We start from the raw sequence: 21,954 nt of genomic DNA on the forward strand, positions 1-21,954 counted from the left end.
ATCTTCTATACTTGACACATGCATTTCCCCATCACATACCTGAGACGGCAAAATGACAGGTGTACAGTCTTTGCACTGTAATGTGCACTGACAATCTAAATTTCAACCTTAAATTATGATGAAAAATAAGATAAATATGGGTTTCAGGTGTCAAATTTCAATGAAACTGAAATCTGAATCTATAAAAAAATATTTATTCCTAAAGATAAATTTACTACAAAGCAAAGCCTACATTAGAAATTGTTTCCATTAATGTCAACAAATGTCAGAAAGTTACAATATCCACTGTATGTGACATGGGAATACTCAAGTTTCAAAGACACATTCTAAGTATCAAATTTACAAAATACAAAGTCTTGTCCTATTAATTGTACATCCCTCCTTTTGGTAACAATTTATACAATTTCTAAGCATACTTCTCAATCCCATTATGATATGTGGAAAGGAAACAACGTGCAAAATCTGCCTGGAATATCAGATTCCTTCTCAGAACTTACAATTTTTGTCTCAACAGACTAGGTCATTGTTGTTGTTGTTGTTGTGGGGTTTAACGCCATTTTTCAGCATACATTAGGCTATACATGGCAGCCAGTATTAATGGTGGAGGAAGAACCTGGGAAAACCCTGGAAAGAACCACCAACCCACGAGAAGCTACTGGCAAGCTTTCTCACATACCCACATTGGCTGAATCCGGGACTCGAACCGGTGCAGACATAGGTGAGATGGCAGTGATCCATAATGGAGAGCGCTTTAGACCACTCGGCCACTAGACTAGGTCAAACAAGGGTCAAGTTACAATATCCATTGTATGTGATACATATAGGAATGTTCTGGTTTCAAAGACAGATTCTAATTATCAAATTTACAAAATACAAGTCTGTACCTTATTAATATACATCCCTCCTTTTGGCAAAAGCTTACAAATATACGATTTCTAAGCACGTGTCTCAATCCCATTATGATACATGGGAGGGAAGCAACTGCTAAAATCTGCCTAGGAGATCATATCCTTCTTAGAGCTTACAACCAAGCATGCCTGGCCATTTCGTTACCACTTAACTTTGCATGTTAAAGCAGTCTAAAAAATCAAGCACACGCTTCATTTGGCACAACTATATTGGAAGAGAGAATGTACCTCCAACGTGGAAAAATCCCAATACAAAAGGAGTTAAATTATCCAGTATGTGCATACATACCATATGGACACTGCCTATGATATCACTGGTGTACGCTTATTACAATGCGATTTCATTTCTTCAAATACAGCAACTATTGTATGTACTAAATAAGCACAAACCCTATCTCATCATAAATAAAAGTTTAGGGCAGTAAATATCTTCAGAGTGGACAGTCTGTCAGATCACTGGTATCGACCCAAGTGGCCAAGAGGTCTAAGGTGTTCGCCTTTACAGATTACTCACACATCTCACCTCAGTTCACATGAGTTCGAGTCATGGCTCAACTATTGTGGATATGTGAGAAAGTTTGCCAATAGCTGTCCATTGAGTTGGTGGTTCTTCCTGGGGTCTTCCTCCACCAGATGTACTGGTTGATGATGTGCGATAAATGGCTTTAAACCTCACAAAACAGAACCAACTAGATCATAGAGGTTTATTTAATAAATATCATATTTTGTGTAACTTTTCATAAACTCTCATTTTTCATATACTACATACTCACTTATAAGTCAAGTCAAACTGCAAACAAGAAAAATGCTGATCTGCTGGAGCACAATGTGCCTGCAGATCAGGATCTATGCTATTTGTTCTAGTGATTACTCCTAACAAACTGCACAGACCCAGATCTGATGGCATATTATGCAAAGCAAATCTGGATCTGTGCAGTTTGCAGTTGGACTCATAGATGAGTACATATGGTACCATCATTTCATTAAAATAAACTATCGTCGCTCTAATACAAAGATATCTTTCTTATTAAAAATATGGAAAAATTTATACCTAAAAATGAGCTGAAATTTTTCTTTTTACCTACATTATTTTTGGGTCCAAGTTATAGGAAATATATAAAAATGAACGAAAAAACTGAATGGTCAGTACAATATTTTCAGCTTTAAAAACTGAATTTGTCAGTATTGATTTCACAATTATTCTGGGTAGACAGGGTTTGATTTGATATATTATTCACTGTTTAGGTACTTAATTAAGTGCTTTCTGATAACTCTATATGTTGGTAACAAAATGTAGTCTTTGTTGAAAAGGAAACAAAACATGTCCAGGTTATCTCCATATGTCACAAACCCTAATAATAACAAACATCTACCAAGTGCCAACAAGTACAACCAATACCATCGCTGGCAAAGGCATGAGCGTTACACAATTTACAGGCACATTGGAAGCTGTTTAACTTTCAGGCTGAATGTCCGTCGCCTATTCAACTGCCTCTACATATCAAATAAAAAATCAAATCACCTCAATTTTAACATTTTCCAGCCATTTTTCATGCAATATCTGGCTTGCACTAAGAAATTAACATTAATTCACATGAGGTAAGTGTCGCTATAAAATACTTTAAATTATACATGATGTGCTTGGATTCGGCCAATGCTGGTATGTAAAAAAGCTTGCCAGTAGCTTCTCGTGGATTGTTGGTTCTTTCTGGGGTTTTCCCGGGTTCTTCCTCCACCATTAATACTGGCCGCCATGTATAGCCTGCTGAAAAATGGCGTTAAACCCCACAACAACAACAACTTGATGTGCTTATTGTAATTAATAAGGTATGGTTATCTCTGCTCTGGCAATGGGTCAATTATCTCATAAGCTACATGACTAAATTAAAAAAGTCTTTTTCAGTTCTAGTTAACTTAGTGCTGTTTGACTCACTGAATCATATATGATTTAACTTAATCAGGTTCACAGTCACAGTAAAGTGTGAAATTGACATGTTCAAAAGGTATGATGTTTACACAATACACTAAGGTGTCTGTCTCTTCAAGTAGATGATTGATATGCGGGTACACAGATGAATATGATAGATATTTGGTAGATATTGATCTATGTAGCAATGCCATGACCATGCATGACCTAGTATTTTAAATACTCCATATTCCCTTCAGTGCCACATCAACAAACTGAAAATGAACAGCTAAATGAAAGAATGTTCTTATGGTAACATATCCTATCAATATTCGAATTGATGATTAAGAGAATAAAGTACAATACCCTTTCTCTCTAGGGAATAAATATAAATGAAACAAATGCTAGCAAATATTGAAGGACAATATTGGCCCTGGCACTCTAGGGGTTATATCATACAAACAAATATGTGATTACCTTGATAAATGAATATAGCTAATACAACAAATTTTAAAGGTAATATTCTCATAGCTTTGATTATTACAGTATACCAGTCTGTGTACAAGACCTACCACAGTTACTTGCTTATAAGTCGAGTCAAACTGCAAACAATAAACATCCTGATCTGCCATCCCATAATGCACCTTCAGATCAGTGTCTATCTTGTTTTTCTACTCTTTACTCCAGACAAACTGCACAGACCCAAATCTGCCAGTGCAGTGGCAGACCTGGGTCTGAGCAGTTTGCCGATGGAGTCATCTTTAAAGCAAGTACAGATGGCAGATTTTTTTCTCTTTTATTTCAAAGATATATTGTCAAACCTAATAATGATTGACCCAGGCTGATGAGTTGATAGGACTGAACCTGCATCCACTTGGTCACAAGTCAGGCATTCTGCCCACTGTGCTCCAAATGAATAATGGACAAGAAGAAAAGAGAAAAGATAACTGACCACAATACAACTTCCTCATTCCGATTATTCTAGTAATATGCTCCATTTTTCTTGAGAAGATTTGTTCTTCTTCAGGAACTTAAAGAGGCCTTATATAGATTGCTCAATCACACACAGTGTTATCCAAAATGTAAATCTAGTTTGGAATCACAATAAAGCATGGGTTGTAATCTTGTAATGATAATAATAATAATAATAATAATAATATCTTCTAATTTACAGATTTAAAGGTCATACTGCTGGCAAGCCAGATCTTTGGTGATGACTTCTTTCCTCACCCTGTCACACAATAAAAGCCAAATTTAAGTGAAAGCAATCAAAGGTAGTCACTTTGTTCCATGTTAAATGTGGCTCATCAAATGATCTAGATCTTTATATATATAAAAATTTACCTCCATACCCCTTGATGGTACAATTTTAATTTTCCAATTGTTGATTACCTCAATTTTTTGCTCACTCACATTCAGCACTGCCCTTAGCAAATGCGGGGCTCGATTTGGATCATTTTGGCAGGGCCCCCTGGATTTACGTGGGGGCTGCCCTGTGAGCATGACATTTGGAAATAAACTTTTTAAACAAGTTTTATACAAGATTGAACTTAAAATTTTCTTCCATTGCTTTAAAAATACTTTCTCTCCTTAGGTATATTTTTAAAAAGTACTAATGTGTGGGGCCCATTTTGAGCATGGGGCCCAACTGGGCCAAATTGGTCCAATCATCTTTAGGCCAGCCCTGCCAACACTAACCAATACCATGCCTACATAATATTTTTAATGTTTAAAAAGAGACAAAGTTATCTTACATGACAATTATCTGAATCTTTTTACATGTTCCTTGACATATCGGGATTAAATATGTTCTAATGTAGTGATATGACAATAAATCAAAATAATCAAAAATTGTTCAGATAAGTCAAAGAATCAACTGTAGATTATGATTCTCCATAAACAAATATAAACAAGTTAGTTTTCTTCTTTTGTCACTGTTTGACATTTTGGGATAAAATTCTCCATGTATAATAAGCATTATATACATATACTGTACCATGCATACAGGGGTGTAACCTAAGGTATTTGGCACCTGGGGCAGATCCTTCCTTTGGCACCCCAACAAATAATTTTAAAATGTAAACACACAGAAAAATATATTATGTTTGCCAGTAGATTTTTAAACAGTACAGTGCTGTCATAAGCAAATTGGAAATAAACTTTACTTCGGTGAATTTTTCATTTGGTTTGAAAAGTTGTACTGCTGTTTCAACTCTCCCAATGGCACCCCACCCCCCTTTCTGGCATTCACCCAGGGCGAACCACCACCACCCACGTCTCTTATTATGACATTGCATACATATACCAGCAACTGTTAACCATTACAACTTTGTGTCCATAAAAAAAATACAGAAAAAATATATCAACCGATGAAAACTGAAACTTAATTGATTACTTACAATAAAATGGTGATAAATCTTCATAAGTTCCCTTTGCTTTATTATCACTATCCTAATGGTATAGGTGTGGACTGAGGGTCCCTTATTCATTTATTTCCTGAGAAGTTTATAAATGCCTGACTGTTGCCTGTTTGAGTTTGGGAAAAATTTAGAAGAAAAGACATTCTACATATGAATATATTCTTACCTTTTCTGGAAGAGAGTCTGTATCTTTACTGATGGACCCCTGATTCCCTTCAGAGGATCCAGGAGCAGACACAATTGCAAAATACATGGGAAAATAACTGTTGAATCACCTCAACATATCACAGCAGAAATGTGGCCCAAGAATACCAACGAAATGCATTATTCCACCAAACAATATGAAAACAAATCAGCTGTATATCCACTTACTGGCAACAGAATCTAATTTATGCCAAATTTGTATTTCATTCATAAATTGGCTAAAAAAATAAGCAGACACAATTTAGGCATTCCTCATACTTCCTGGCATATGTGAGCTACTGGTACATCAAGCTACAGGTGTTCCTTTTACCTATGTTCAGTCACACATCTCAATAGGTATATCTATCTACCTGTGGAGAGCAGACAATAAGAAGCATAAAATTAATCATGAAAAGGCATGCATTCTGTGGAAGCCATGACAAGTCCATAACTGACACTTTTTATCTATCATTCACAGAGGAAAATCCTTCTCTTTCCAGCTTTATGAAAAAATACCACAAATTTCACATGAAGATTTATACTTAAAGAATATCCTCTTTAATCCCAAAAGACAGAACTTCCAATGAGTGGTCCCTAGTCAAATATACCATTCCAGTCTACAGTCTAATTACATACATAAGATATATTAATACAGAATAGAACAGGCTACTAACATTCCTTGCTTATGTGTGTAGTTTACCATACATAAATATCATTTCACTATGCCAAAATGCTTTATGGGCCAGTAGTGCTCAGTACAAAGTCTGGTACATACCTGGTGACTTAGGTAAGCTTGAAACAGATACACATGTGGATTACAACTGTTTGCAAAAAAAGGTGTCTACTTCAAACACTTTCATGACAAAGTCCCCCATTCATATCTTACCAGACCTGTGAAATCAATTTTAAAATCTATGAGCTGAAAGCAAATTGTAAACCTACCCTATACTTGCCATTAGTGATGATAACACTAAATATTTGTCAACAAATTGTCGTCTGCTCCTATTAGATAAAATCTGATCTATTGTAGTAGATACCAAAGCTTGACTACAGTTACATACAAAGTAATCATATTACTGTCCCAAAACAATGTAAAGAGAAATTATCTGTTTAGTTTTCAAATAAGCAGGTAATTGTTTTCCAAAAATGTGTTAAACAGATATGGCATATCTATTACACCAGGCTCAGATTTCATCTTAAGGCATCTTACATGTGTGTGTGTGTGTGTGTGTGCGCGTGCATGTGTGCGTGCGTGCATGCGCACATACACGCACACACATGTTTTGTCCCAACTAGTCACATCATCCTGACACCAGGCCAACTAATCCTAACAATAACCTCTTCATGCTGAGCGCCAAGCAAGGCAGCTGCTAGTACCATTTTCACAAGTCTTTGGTATGACTCAGACAAGGTTCATATCCACTAACTCCTGCATCCAAGGTGGGTGCTCTAACCATTAAGATATCGGAGTGGTCATCTTACAAATGACATTCGCATTTTATTGATACCTGTATGTTTCGAAAACTATAGATTAAACATGAACACAACTGGTTGTATCTACATTTGTTCATATTGCCAACATTCATTGACAGACAACACTGGCACTCTAAAAAGGTTAGTGGCATCATGGGTTCTGATCTAATCATCACAAGAAAGGAAAGATAATCAGTGAGATAGGTACTAAATATAATGAATAATAAATATAGACAAAAATATGATTAATAAACTAACAAGACCACTCTGACTAGCTCATGTTATGCCCACCCCATGTTTAATGGTTCTCGATGTAGATAGTGGACCTTTGATCAAAAATTAGTAGGGTTCTTCCTTACTACAAGTGCAAAGCAATCCACAATGTTCAGTCTAGGTATGTGAACTAGAACTAATGTTACTGTGCAGAAAGCATTTATATTCTTTCAATCTCAATGACCTTGACCTTTAGCCTTTTTTACTCTGAAACAGATGTGGTTCTTCCTTATCACAAGTGCAAGTCATCCACAAAGTACGGTGACTACTAATGATAAAGACCTCAAGTTATTGTGTGGAAAACATTTCTTCTTTAAATCAAATTTACCTGACCTTTTATCTCCAAAATCGAGGGGGTTCTTCCTTACCACTAGTACTAACCATCCACAAAGTTCATTAAGTGTGGATGATGGCCAATTCGAGTATTTGTGCAGAAACCATTTTTCTTCTTTCAATCATGCTGACCCTGCCTTAAGACAATTTGACCCCCAAATCAATTGGATTTATCCTTATTATAAGACAAGTTACTTTTGGCTGAAACATGCTTTCTACAATCTCTTTTGACCCCATGTGCCAAACTGAAGTCTAAAATGAAAGGTGATGATATTCATCCAGTGCTGATGCCTTGCGGATCTTTTCTTCAATTTCCACATCGAAGTTCAATCCTCATCGTTCATCTTATGTTTCATGATCTTTCTCAAATTTTCTCAGGTGAATCAAAGCACTAAGATTGTTGATTCATAAACATTTTGTTGCTATGGTGATACAAGCTCGTGTAATGCTTTCAGCAATCAGTTTTACACATCTTACATGATCTAGATATTCCCCTGTTGAAGCTGCACTTCACCTCAGCATATAACATTTTATTTCACCAAAAAATCAGAATCTGAGAGTATTCAGAGTGTCAAAAGTCTAGGTCAATGCTGTAGGTAGTTGGTTGAGCATCAGACTGCTAATCCAAGTGTAGTAGGTTTGATACCTGCCAGTGCCATCTCTGGGAAGCTGTCTAGGTATGCCCTTGGGAAAGGTACTTAGTTTTCCTTTCCTTGATATGATATTGTCAATAATGTGTTAAAAGTGTTGTTAAAAACTATCCAACCTACCAACATGATATCCCAAAGAAATTTTCATATGGACTGAGCAGGATCCCATTCAAAATTTCCTCTGGATTCCAGCAGGATCTACACAGAAATCCATCCAGGAGTATACCAACAACTTTATTTCAAAAGAGGACCATTGCATAAATTGCACATTTCAGTCTATGCATAACATACATTTATTATATTAAAATATGGATTTCATTCATGATCAAGAACCATAATCATTATTACAAAGTGTATGTAATGTCAACAGAGTAATCTTCCTTTATCTGTAGTTATTAACAAGAAAGGCCTGAAATGCTATGTTCATATATGAATTGTTCTGTGTGGGTCAAAATCAATTTACTTCTACAAATAAATGAAAGAGATTATTGATTAATGGAACCACGGGGGAGTTGTTAGGATGAGCTGAGACAAGCTTGTCCCAACTGTACGAAGAACCTATGGGATTATTTTGAAAGTTTGGAAAGCATAAGCATACAGATGATCCCACTTTGAAGTGAATGCTCAACTTCAAAAGTCCTCTTGTCTGGCATTGGTAAGATGTAAAGAAGGAGCTTGTTGTTCCTTAAGGATCTCATGGCCCCATCTAGACAGGTTGTATGCCAGGATTTTTCTCTTGCTTGGAACATAGTGGACTGGAGAGTGAACTCCGATAAGAATATCCATTAGAGGAGATTCCAAGCTTCCATACAAAGAGGCTGACAAACCCCTGTAATGCTAGATACACTGCCAGCATTTCTAGGTTGATGGTACATCGGGTTTTAACTTTCTAAGACCACAGTCCCTGCAGAAATACCCATTTGGCTGCTGTTGTTGTTGTATGCCATTTCTCAGCACATGATAGGGTGGCTATACATAGCAGCCAGTAGAACTGATGGAGGAAGAACTGGGAAAAACACTGGTAGGAATCAACAAGCCACAGAAAGTTACTAGCAAGCTATACCCACTTTAGTCGAACTCTCAACTCGAACCCTCACAAGAGTTGAGATGACAGTGATCAGTAATGGTGAGCACTTCAGACCACTCTCCCAGCCAGGGCCCCATATTCCCTCTGGCTCCATATTTGCTCCCCATCTCAAATCTGAGGTGTCTGTGTACAGAAAGGAACAGGGTTCCAGGTGTGAATCAGGACTCCAATCAGAAATCAGTCCTAATCTTGTCACCAACTCAAGTATATTCATGAAATTCTACTGGCAGTAGACCAAAAATACATTTTTCATGGTCATCTACATACTGCTTTATAAATAAAGCCTACTGCTTTTGAAAACTAAAATATGTTTTTAAAATTTGCAGAGAAAAAAGATATTTTACACATGATATCCACGCATTACAGAAATCAGTCAGAACCAGTTGAATGGGAGACAGAACTGTTCCACCAGTGCAACTGCTGTGCAATGATGTCTGCTGAATACTCCATTTAAGACCATCACATGTAAATAAAAAGGTGTAAACTGATTACCTTACTGTTGTAATTAGGAGACTTTAAGGATAAAGGTGGATATTTATTGAGGCATTAGAAAACAAAAGAGCTCAAAGGTGTCCATGATGACTCCTGAGCGTAGTTTTATTAATATCAGATGACCTTAGGGGAAAGTGAGACAAAAAGGAGAGAATAATCAAAAGATGATTTCAACAGAAACACTGGCATGAACATTTTGATATTTGTCTTGTTTAATTGTTATCGTATTTTTTGTGGTGTTTTCAGAGGAATATTTAAGGGCAGCTCTTGTCCTTTATTGACAATTCACATGAAAATACCAAAATGTACAGCTTATCTTAATGCTACAAATACTTCTGGCTAAGAAATATTGCAAAATGTTCTAAAACGTTTGCAAATCAGAGTAGGTGCTAGCAGTAAGTAACAGTCCCAACTCTGCATTGTGTGTTTAAGCAAACTGGATTTTACGACAGTATATGGAAGAAGAAATTATATCAACAAGCGTATTAGACACCATTACGTAGGATGTAATGATTCCCCCTGCAACAACACAGACTCACTTTGAAGACTTTACTTGAGACTGAATAAAAAGTTCTAGCGTTGCCACATTCCAATGTTGATATTAAAAAGACATTCTCCATTCTTCAAAAAATACTGAGTGATTCAAGGAAGATCTGAACCAGAAAACCACTGGAAGCCTGTCAAATGTGAAACATAATATTCACTATCAAGGTCATCAATGGTCACCAGGCACTGGGGTGTGTGAAGGTAAACATCCTGGGGATAGAAGAAAACTGTTCCGTTGTTAGACCTTATAACAATCCTGACTCAGGTAGTTGTCTCCATCTTCCCAAAGAAATTTCCTTAAGGTGGACAGATATGTCAACAAGCTGAAACATTCCACATTTTTAAGCACCAAAACGTCCCAGGTGTAGAAACCTGGACTTCAGTTGTCTTCCATGCCTTATACCATGCCCTTCTATTGAATCACATACACCTCTTACCTTCAATGAACCAGCTTGCCCAGGGAAAAGAAATTGGGGTCCACAGAAGGGTAGAAGGTTACCAGAAACAAAGCTGGTAACCTTCCTTTATTGTGTAAATGACCCACACATCAACTGTGATGCCTGACCAAGTCTGCAAAAGTAGGTGGAGTCAGGCACCTTCTTCGATGCTGGAAAGAGGAAGACATTCCAGGATAGGGAGTAATTCCCTAGAGCTGACTACCAGAGGAAGGAGTCCAAAGATTTCCTCCCTTGGCAACTATATGACCACCTTGTATAAGGAAAGACAGGCAAGAGGGAATTTTTTTCTGGGGCTGCTTGTTTGGCTGCTAAAGTTTACCTGCTTAAAAACTTGGGAGAAGGTTCTAGTGGCTAATCAGGTTAGAGTCACTTCATGCCCAGTTTCAGTTAGCCTTGTGTTGCAGTCAAGGAATGGTTTTGTTTGTCCCTCAGGTTTTGCAATATTATCAAGGATATTAGACCTCCAATGAATGTCTCCACATTAAGCAGTGCAATCCAGTTGTGATCCAGAAAAACCATGGAAGACTCCAAAGCAGCATCTCTACAGAGTTTGTGAATCTCTGCAAAGCATTTTAGCCCCAAACCTCCAACAAGAGCTGTAAACAATGCTTCTTTCTTCAACAATCTGAAGGATGCAGCTGAAAAGAGATCAGCATGTGATGCTACTAGCCTTCAGTTCCAAGGCCTCTACAGATCTGACCAGAAGGCAAGCCCAGGTCCCAGCTGAATATCTCTACCTGAGAAACACATAAATGTGGGAGGAGGTGGTGGTGGTAAGGAACAAACAAAGGAATAGACCCAAGAACCAGAGACAGAACCAGTGGTCAAAGTGTTAAAGTGTGGATAGACCACCCCTTCTGCCATAAGGAAGTTACCTTAAGAAGTCTTCAATAAATTATTTTAAGCAGTTCAGTAACTTTTTCTTTACAGCATTTTCTTATAGAACTTTAAGATCAACCCTTATAGATAAAATTCACCCCAGCCCAAAAGTTCTGGAATTTGGATACATTTTATTTGTCAATGCATTGTTACTGGCAACTGATGATTAATAGTCACTCTGACCACATGAGATCTTTGCCGGAACAGAAGCGGGGTTTTTTTTATCATTTCACTGCAAATGATCAATGTCTTAACCAAATATTCAGAATAGTAGTAATGGAGGGTATAATAATAATAATAATAATAATAATAATAATAATAATACAGATCCTATGGCGTTTTTTTCTAATAAAAGCATGGTAATATATATTTTTACTTATTTATTGCCCAGGCAGAAACATAAAAATCTTTGTGTATCAGAATAATGAGATTTACTTAAATTTAACAATTTCTGGAAATGTTACAAGGATGGTGAGATATGGTACTATATATATAGGTAGGTGTGACAATTTGGTAAGATATGATACTATACATCAAGTGAGGTGTTATAGTATGGTGAGATATGATACTATATATGAGGCAGGTTTACAATATGGTGAGATATATTATACATTAGATGAGGTATTACAATATGGTGAGATGATATCATTCATAAGGTGAGGTATTACAATATGATGAGATATGATACTATACATTAGATGAGGTGTTACAATATGGTGAGATATAAAACCATTCATAGGGTGAGGTATTACAGTATGGTGAGATATGATACTACATGTTAGGTGAAGAATTACAATATGGTGAGATATGGCAGTATACATATATTAGTTGCGGTATTACAATATGGTGAGATATGATAGTATACAATAGGTGAGGTGTCACAATATGGTGAGATCTGATACTAAACATTAGGTGAGGTGTTACAATATGGTGAGATATGGTACTAAACATTAGGTGAGGTGTTACAATTTGGTAAGATCTGGTTCAGTACATGAGTGAGGTGTTGCAATATGGTGAGCTATGGTACTATACATTAGACATTGTGTTACAAAGGTGGTGAGATTATAGTACAATACATCTGGTTAGGTGTTACAATGTAGTAAGATGTTACCATGCATTAGGTGAAGTATTACATGTGATGATATATGGTGCAGTATATTCATTGAGACATTAAATGTGGTGAGATATGGTACCATATATTAGGTGAGGTGTTGCAGTGTTGTGAGAGTCACAATTGCTCAATGGTTAACATGCCTAGCTCAAGACCAAAAGGGTGCAGGTTCGAATCCTACTGGGTCAGCAACCCTAGTGTGTTCTTGGGCAAAACACATACTCCATTTTGATTGACTCTTATAACCTACTTGTACTGATGTGCCTTACATCACCAAACCAAGCCAAAGCCGTGACAGGATTCAGCCAATGGGGGTATGTGAGAAAGCTTGCCAGTAGCTTCTCGTGGGTCGGAGGTTCTTCCACGGGTTTTCCCAGGTTCTTCCTCCACCATTAATACTGGCTGCCATGCATGGCCTATCGTGTGCTGAAAAATGGCATTAAACCCTACAACAATAACAACAACAACCAAAGCTGTGAGATATGGTACCACCCATTTGTTGAGGTGTTACAATGTGGTGATATATGGTAACATAGGTGCGGTGTTGTTGTTTTTGTTGTTGTTGTTGTAGGGTTTAACGTCATTTTTCATCACACGATAGGCCAGGGGTGGGCAAACTATGGCCCACAGGCTGCATGCGGCCCACCAAGGGCTTTAATGTGGCCCAACAAGGGTTTTCATGTGGCCTAGGAACAAGTCATCATTCGCACTGACTCTGTTTATGTTACTCTGTTTATCAAATAAATGTGCTTCTTTAGAAGTTTAAGTTTCAGTTTTCAAATATTAACAACTGAAAATTAATTATGATGTTATTTAGAAAAACCTTTTTTTTTTGCTATTTCAAATATTAAATAATTTACTTAATGAACTATGCGGCCCACAACAAGGTGTAAATTTGTGTATGCAGCACTTGCACTGGAAAGTTTGCCCACCTCTGCGATAGGCTATACATAGCGGCCAGTATTAATGGTTGAGGAAGAACTCGGGAAATCCCCAGAAAGAACCACCGATCCTCGAGAAGTTACTGGCAAACTTTCTCACATACCCAGACTGGCCAAATCCGAGACTTGAACCCATGCAGACAGAGGTGAGATGGCAGTGATCTGTAACGGAGAGTGCTTTAGACCACTCAGTGCCCCCTGTGAGGTGTTGCAAAGTGGGAAGATATGGTACCATACTTTAGGTGGGTTGTTTAATTTACAATGTGGAAAGATATGGTACAATACAATAGGTGGGGTGTTACAATGTGGGAAGATATGGTACCATACATTAGGTGAGGTGTTACAAATGTGGGAAGATATGGTATATTAAGTGAGGACAGCGTTTATAGGAACCCCATGGTTTATTTGTACAGCTATTGTAACTGAAACTTCTAGGGCATATGTGAAACTGAACATGTGTCCTGAATTTACATTCGTACAGTGGGTTTGGGCAGAAGATAATACAGTGGAGAAAAAAGAAACACTTGGAATCAACAACAACAATCTTGCATCTTGCAGTAAAATGACCATTAACCATCATACAGTATGTCATCACCCAAGTCTGGAATTATCATCTTTCCAGGTAAAGATGACAATATCAAATGCAGAATTGGTTAAAAGCTATTAAAAAAGCCCCAAAACACCCAAATCTTTAACTGTCATGGACCAGGCATCTGACTAATCTTCAGGAGTTAATCAATCAATACCTTATTCCACTAAGAAAAAGAAAAACCACTACACCTACCTATGCAACCCAAATGTTTCTAAAATACATTCATAATCATCTACAATTAAAAAGTACATGTAATGCAAATGTGTGTATGTACGCATTTTGACCATGGCTATTAGAGACTGACAGATTTAAAATGCAAAAAAAGTAGAAGTTTTACATGTATACATTTTTCTAAAATGTGTTCATAATGGTCTACAACTACAAAGTAACAAAAAAATTTGCATGTACAAATTTTAGCAGTCGTTATCATAATCGATACAAACTGGCATTGAGGTTTGCAGGTATATTAGTACACATAGCATTAACTCTCTTTAAGAATATTTTTGTAACCTGTGCTAGCAACGATATTTTCATTTTGCACTCAGAGTGAATATATTTAATGATGACTTTTATTTGCGAAATGTTGTTACATTGTTAACGTGGATATAACACACTCATTTTTTTGGGCATACACCCTGTCATTTGTAAATTGCTGATACCTTGAAGCAAGCATTATTTCTTTTTTTTTGTGATCGAGTTGGATCAAATCATTTGTTTGATAACATATTGAACTCCTCGAGAACAACTAAACGTGATTCATTTATAGATGTCAATGATTTTACTCAACATAAGAGATATTCACTATGGATGTGTATGCTATATCACAGGACCATAGGATTCTGGATAGTGGATACATTTCTTTTGCACATAAATTGCTTATGAAGAACCAATAAAAATAAAAATAGTATAAGATTAGTTTCTTGCAGTGTAATCTCAATTAAACATTCTATTTACCTACTTTATGGTAACATTGCAGGGTGGGGGTGTGGCAAAGTCAATACAATTTGTTTCATGTGCGTAAGTTCTAGGTCATGATCTAGGTAACAAAAAGTTTAACCAAAAATTATGAGATAGGAAACAAATCATTTATTTTATTTTGTCCCAAGATCAACATTAAATTCGATACATCATCAAACAGGCCACAACTAAAACTAATTCCATTTACAATAGTAAATTAGAAAGAATAGAAGTTTTCTCTGATATTGTCAGTCTGGATGCATTCATGTTTCCTTCAAACTATGCTGATTGTCTAAATATTATTGATACAAGTGCCACGCTTGTTTTCTCTGCCATGTGTGTTTTCTCTGCCACCTGTGTTTTCTCCCACTTTCTTGATGTGCTCATATAAGGAAAGAGGCTCTCTTAAACTACTGATACATAAATAAGAGGTCAAATTTTTATCAGAGAGCACTTACTGTTCTACCTAATGTATTATTGTGATAGGAATGTAAACTAGTTTTAGCAGTGGCCTTTTTGACTTTTTTGCTGGTAGCTCTTGACCAATTATAATTAAAAGTAAGAAAATTGCACACCTTTACATACTTTGATAAGATGTGTACATGCCCAAACTGTGTTACCGTATATACTAGCTTGTAAGATGAGTCCAAGTGCAGACTGCAAAGACCCAGATCTGCTGGCACATAATTTTGGGTGAATTCATGGACAGATTACAGAACAATCAGGAAAAAAATATTAAAGTCAGGCTCCATACCTTTAGTGATAACCCTGACAATAAATGGGAAATAACCTTTCACACCAAAACTACCAAGAAGAAATGATCCCCTAGAATAATCACCTGGCAAGTACTTTCCCTGCCTTGGGTCATGAAAAATGCCTTGATTGGTTGTGGGGCTTATACTTAATTAAGAAGCTGTCTTGATCAAATTAAATTATTTGGGGAGGTCTCTATTGGATTAGTTTTTCTATCCTGTGGGTTTAAATTAGATTACAACCTACATGTGGTACAAACAGACATGATAAAAATTCATTCTAGCTAATACCTAGAAGTACATGTGTTTATATTTACAGGTAAAACCTGTTAAAATATTATCCTCAGGGTCCAAATACAACATCCCAATATAAGCAGGATCACATTAACAAATTTTTCTAAAAACTTCCCGATAGAAAATGTGCACTGAAACTTCAATACCATCAAGTTTAACTAACCTCTTGATCATATATACTACTAGGGATACAAATAATCGCCTTATCCAAGAGCATGTATTTAGGATGTTAAATAGAGAGGTCACCCGAAATTAAAAAATGGGAGCCATGCTGCCATTGCATTATAAGTGGAACTGTATAATATAGCAAATTGTGTTATAACGGGTTTTACCTGTACATATAAAGAATTTCAACAAATTTAATCAATCTTTCTGAACAATCTTTCCTGAAAATTAACTTGGTGGCCAGATATTTGTGAAATTTAACATAAAAACATTCAAAGGAGGTATAAATACTATTAAAAACATAACAAAATGTACATACTAAATTATTCAATGGACCAGAAAATGCATAATTTTCAGTTCTGGGTTTGCTGTTTCATAAATTTTAATATTATTCTTCCAGGCTCCACTAGTATTTTCTCACATTATTTGTGTATAAAAATGATCTTTGAATTTCTGAAAACTATACTGTCAAATTTCACCCAACAACAGTATTGTAAGCTATTCTATTGTTTTTAAAAATTATTAATAGTTTACATCAACTGCCTCGAAAATAAATCAAACTTAAATGACAGGCATTTCCTGTCCAGTATAACAATCAAGTTTTATTTCATCAGATCCTTTGAGACAAGTGTTGGATAATGATAATAAAAGGTAGATGTTGCTGTTGCTGCTACTGTTTTTGTTTGGGGCTATGCTATAAATATTTTGTTTTAAAGGTTTAATATGTGCTGCCCCACAACCCCACCCTGGAACACAATGTAGTTACAAATCACATGGGTAAAGACTGATGTAAAATCTACAACACAATCTCTGGTGCAATCGTACAGTTATAAGATAATGACAAGTCCTGGAGATTAGATTACTTTGTGAACATAAACAACAAAAATAAACTCTGGATTTCACACCTCATAAAAGACTCTAAAGTAACTAAAAAAGTGTGCATACTTCTGTAAAACTTAGCAAAGAAAAGTCACATCTATCCATGTGGATTGAAGACTCAGGGCTTGGCCAATGCTGATACATGAGAAAGCTTATCAGTGGCTTCCTGTGGATCAGTGGTTATTACCAGTATTTTGTAGGGTTCTTTTTCCACCAGATGTACTAGGCACCATGTATAGCCTAGCTTGTGCTGAAAAATGGTGTTAAACTCAAAAGAACAACAAAAAGAATTTAAAAATGCGTCAAATCAAATAAAACTTGTAACAAAGCTACAAAATACCTGAAACATTCATGACACTCAGTCTTTTGTGAAGTACATTCTTGTCACACTGCACAAACTAGATCAAGGTAACATGATACATATGGTGTTTCTTGATTCTTGACCATTCATAGACTTTTGACAGGGATATCATAAAATCCTGCTGGAAAAGCTTGGCATATATCAAATTAACCATGAAAGTGTAACTTGATTTCAATCCTATCTTGAAGGCAGACAACAACAAGTTTATATTTTAAATAAACTTTCAGATAAGAAACTCATAAATTCAGGTATTCCACAAAGATCAGTTCTTGGACCATTACTCTTTCTTCTGTATATCAATGATTTACCATATGACATTGAGCTATCCACCAATAACATGTTCACAGATGACACATCATTATATAACATCATATCAGGTGGCCATGAGCTTAACACTAAATTAGAATAGGATTTGGTTCAAGTAAATAACTGGTGTTAGCACAACTGTATGAAGATAAGTGCAACCAAAACAAAAGCTATGATCATACGTAGTAAAAAGTGAAAACTGAGAAATATGACTTCAGAGTAATGATAGAAAAAATGGATATACAACAGTTTGACAATGGAAAATGACTTGGCACCATGATTGACAAAATCTTGAGAATGGATATACAACAGTTTGACAATGGAAAACGACTTGGCACCATGACTGACAAAATCTTGAGAATGGATATACAACAGTTTGACAATGGAAAATGACTTGGCACCATGATTGACAAAATCTTGAGAATGGATATACAACAGTTTGACAATGGAAAACGACTTGGCACCATGACTGACAAAATCTTGAGAATGGATATACAACAGTTTGACAATGGAAAATGACTTGGCACCAAGACTGACAAAATCTTGATCTGGAAAATGCAAGCAGATAAAGTAATTAAAAAAGTGACCTCACTGAGCTTTATCTCTTGAACAGAATAAAATCTTATCTCTCTCAAGAACAGAAAAAGATATTCTACCATGCCTATATCATGCCACATCTAGAATACTGCTGTTCCATCTGGAGTTGGGGGCCCTGAGTGGCCGAGTGGTCTAAAGCGCTCACCGTTACAGATCACTGATATCTCACCTCTGTCTGCGTGGGTTCGAGTCGCTGGTTCTGCCTATGTGGGTATGTGAGAAAGCCTGCCAGTAGCTTCTCGAGGGTCGGTGGTTCTTTCCGGGGTCTTCCTCCACCATTAACATTGGCTGCCATGCATAGCCTTTCTTGTGCTAAGAAATGGCGTTAAACCCCATAACAACAACAACCATCTGGAGTTATAATGATACATACAACAAGGGAGACAACTGAAGTTTCAAAAAAGAGCAGCAAGGCCAAATTAAATCATCATCATCACTATCATGAGGCAGTATTTGCCAAATTAAATCAATGTCATCATCACTATCATGAGACAGTACTTGCCAAATTAAATCATCATCACTATCATGAGGTAGTATTTGCCAAATTAACTCAATGTCATCATGAGACAGTATATGCCAAGTTAAATCAATGTCATCATCACTATCATGAGACATTATTTGCCAAGTTAAATCATCATCATCATCACTATCATGAGACAGTATTTGCCAAGTTAAATCATCATCATCATCACTATCATGAGACAGTATTTGCCAAGTTAAATCAATGTCATCATCACTATCATGAGACAGTATTTGCCAAGTTAAATCATCATCATCATCTCTATCATGAGACAGTATTTGCCAAGTTAAATCATCATCACTATCATGAGACAATATATGCCAAGTTAAATCATCATCATCATCTCTATCATGAGACAGTATTTGCCAAGTTAAATCATCATCACTATCATGAGACAATATATGCCAAGTTAAATCATCATCATCATTGCTATCATGAGACTACTTGTCAAATTAAATATTGTCATCATCACTATCATGAGGTAGTATTTTCCAAAATAACTCAATGTCATCGTGAGACAGTATATGCCAAGACAAATCATCATCATCATCACTATCATGAGACTGTATTTGCCAAATTAAATCATCTGAAGATGAATAATGTTGGGAGTCAGTCATTTTAGTTAACCAAAGTACAACTGTAGCAGTATTTTGACCAGCATTTGTAAAAATTTCTTACTAAAAACATGGTAAAACTGTGAAATGCCTGTTCCAGAGCCAAAATGAACAGATCAAATTAAATTTCACAACTATTCACATCAAACTGATGTACCTGGATGTGGAAGCAGTCTCCTACCTGAAAAACAGTATATACTGTGACAAGCACTACAGGACCTCTAACAACTGTTTCTTATGCCAAGACAAGCATTTTGCAGGTTAATAAACATAAAAAGTACAGCAATTAACCAAATTATTACAATAGGTTTTCAAATCCAAAGTAACCCAAACTTCTGTGCATCCTAGGTAATGTCCCCTTGATGCTAAGTTTGGATTAGCAAGCTCAAATTTTTAATATGACCTTTGAACACTTCTGTTTATTGAAAATGCATCATTTTTTTTTCTCTATTAACCTTCAAAGAAATATTAACCATTAGTCCCTGGAAGGGATGGTCACTTTACTTGCTGAAAGGAACTCTGACGAATCCAAGAGAAGATTGTTTCTTCTTTTTAAACTGTTTTGTACATGTTGAAACCTACTCTGATATCCAATTGAGCAATAACAGGATTTTCATGACGCCACTATTGTCGCCATGTTAAACTAAGATCAGCATTTCTTTTAGGACCAACTAGACATTATATGAAGTCTACTTTTGAAAACCCCACATCAATATGGCCAGCCATTCTGAAGGAGAAGCAATAACAAAACATTTCATGATGTTTATCACAGCCATTATAATGGATGCAAGGTCAGCACCATTGTCAGAGTTGTCATTAGAAGTATTTTGGTAAAAACTCCACATCAGTACAACCATCCATTCATGAAAATTACATGTGACCATCTTTTCTAGATTCAATGTCAGACTGACATCATTTTCATTAAGTCACTAACTCCTGAAGATTCTTTTCATTTTTGCCTGAAATGAGGGTAAGAAATACATTTTTGGGAATATTTCTGAATGCATCCAAATACATCTGCTATTGCACTAGTAACCATGCGGAAGGGTAAAAGTTGGACTTTTTTTGCATACTGGCCACATTTTACTTCTAATCTCAAACTTATCAAACTTTTTGCAAAGGTTCCTCTGTGTGCAGGTCAGACCAGTCTGCTTTAGATCTCAGGCGAAATGTAAAAATTCTGGATACAAATTCTGTGGTTTCTTAGAAATACAAGTTAAAACTGGAAATTTTTAGCCTAAAAAAATCAGGTCTTTTTTTTTTTGCTGTATTTTTGTAATGTGAGTAGAAAGTCTACATTATTTGAAGTCAGTGTAGAACTGCATCTGTCTACCTTTCTGCAATGCCACACATTTTGGTGTTTTAAATGATGCTGATAGTACTGAGCTCAAACATTTGGTGAAAACCCCATGTCAATACAACTTGCCATTTAAGAGATATAGTGATACCAAGATTTTTGAAATGGCTGCCATGGTGGCCATACTGGATGTCAGATCAGCACCAGTTTTATTTTGGACCAACTAGACACTATAATAAGTCTTTTAGCAGAAATCCCATTTGACAGGACCATCCATTCTGAAGAAGTAGCAACTACAAGATTTCAAAATGGCCTCTTTCATGTCTATACTGGATATCTGAGCAGTACCGTTTTTTCATTTAGTACCAACATGACCTTAGACTGAACGTGTTTGTATTGCTTCCTGGCAATATTTTAAGTATGTTCAGGAAAAATAGCGACAAAAATGTTTTCCTAACAAATGAATGGATGATTACAACAGTCTATCCCATAATAATAATAATAATAATAATAATAATAAAAATAATAATAATGACCTTATTTAAAGAGGGTAACACAATTAGCTAAAAACTAATCTACCTTGAGGCCCTCATACAAAGGAATTTATTTATTTAAGCTGCATCTCTGAAGCCACTGGATATATTGGGTTTGGAAGAAGGAAATAGAGTGGGCATTTCTAATCTCAGCTGGAATACTATTCCAGAGCAGAGTTCCAGAGTATTGGAAACTTTTTAAAAATAACTCCTTATTTGGTTTGGGAATTTTATACTGTTTGGTAGACATGGATCGCAGGTGGGGAGTATTACCAGGTAGTCTATACTGGAATAGTGATTGTAGATATTCAGGAGCACTATTCTGAGATATCCTGTACATCAATTTGGCTTTTCTCAAACAGATTCGGTCTTTAATAGGTAATATTTTTAACCTACCAGCTAAACTTTCCTTGCTTTCTTTCTGGAT

The 21,954-nt window shown here is 36.1% G+C and overlaps 2 protein-coding genes across 5 annotated transcripts in view; one reads left to right on the forward strand and one right to left on the reverse strand.

Moving 5' to 3' along the window:
• The window catches only part of LOC149805565 (uncharacterized), a 460,129-nt gene that overhangs the window by 307,696 nt on the left and 130,479 nt on the right, over positions 1-21,954 (forward strand). The window lies entirely within an intron of this gene.
• Positions 1-21,954, reverse strand: part of LOC149805567 (apoptosis-stimulating of p53 protein 2-like) — a 238,937-nt gene that overhangs the window by 170,455 nt on the left and 46,528 nt on the right. Inside the window, exon 1 of one of the 4 annotated variants that reach the window (XM_089950168.1) lies at positions 5,401-5,788. The exons of 2 other annotated variants lie outside the window; for them this stretch is intronic. In XM_089950168.1, coding sequence (XP_089806294.1) covers positions 5,401-5,487 — 87 coding nt within the window. In that variant the 5' untranslated portion in view covers positions 5,488-5,788. Of the gene's footprint in view, positions 1-5,400; positions 5,789-21,954 lie in introns of those variants that run through there. One more of the 4 variants, XM_089950171.1, reaches the window with a different exon arrangement.

The sequence above is a fragment of the Sinohyriopsis cumingii genome, chromosome 2, assembly GCF_028554795.1.
Source record: "Sinohyriopsis cumingii isolate HCF-2022 chromosome 2, ASM2855479v2, whole genome shotgun sequence".
In the NCBI taxonomy this organism is placed as follows: domain Eukaryota; kingdom Metazoa; phylum Mollusca; class Bivalvia; order Unionida; family Unionidae; genus Sinohyriopsis; species Sinohyriopsis cumingii.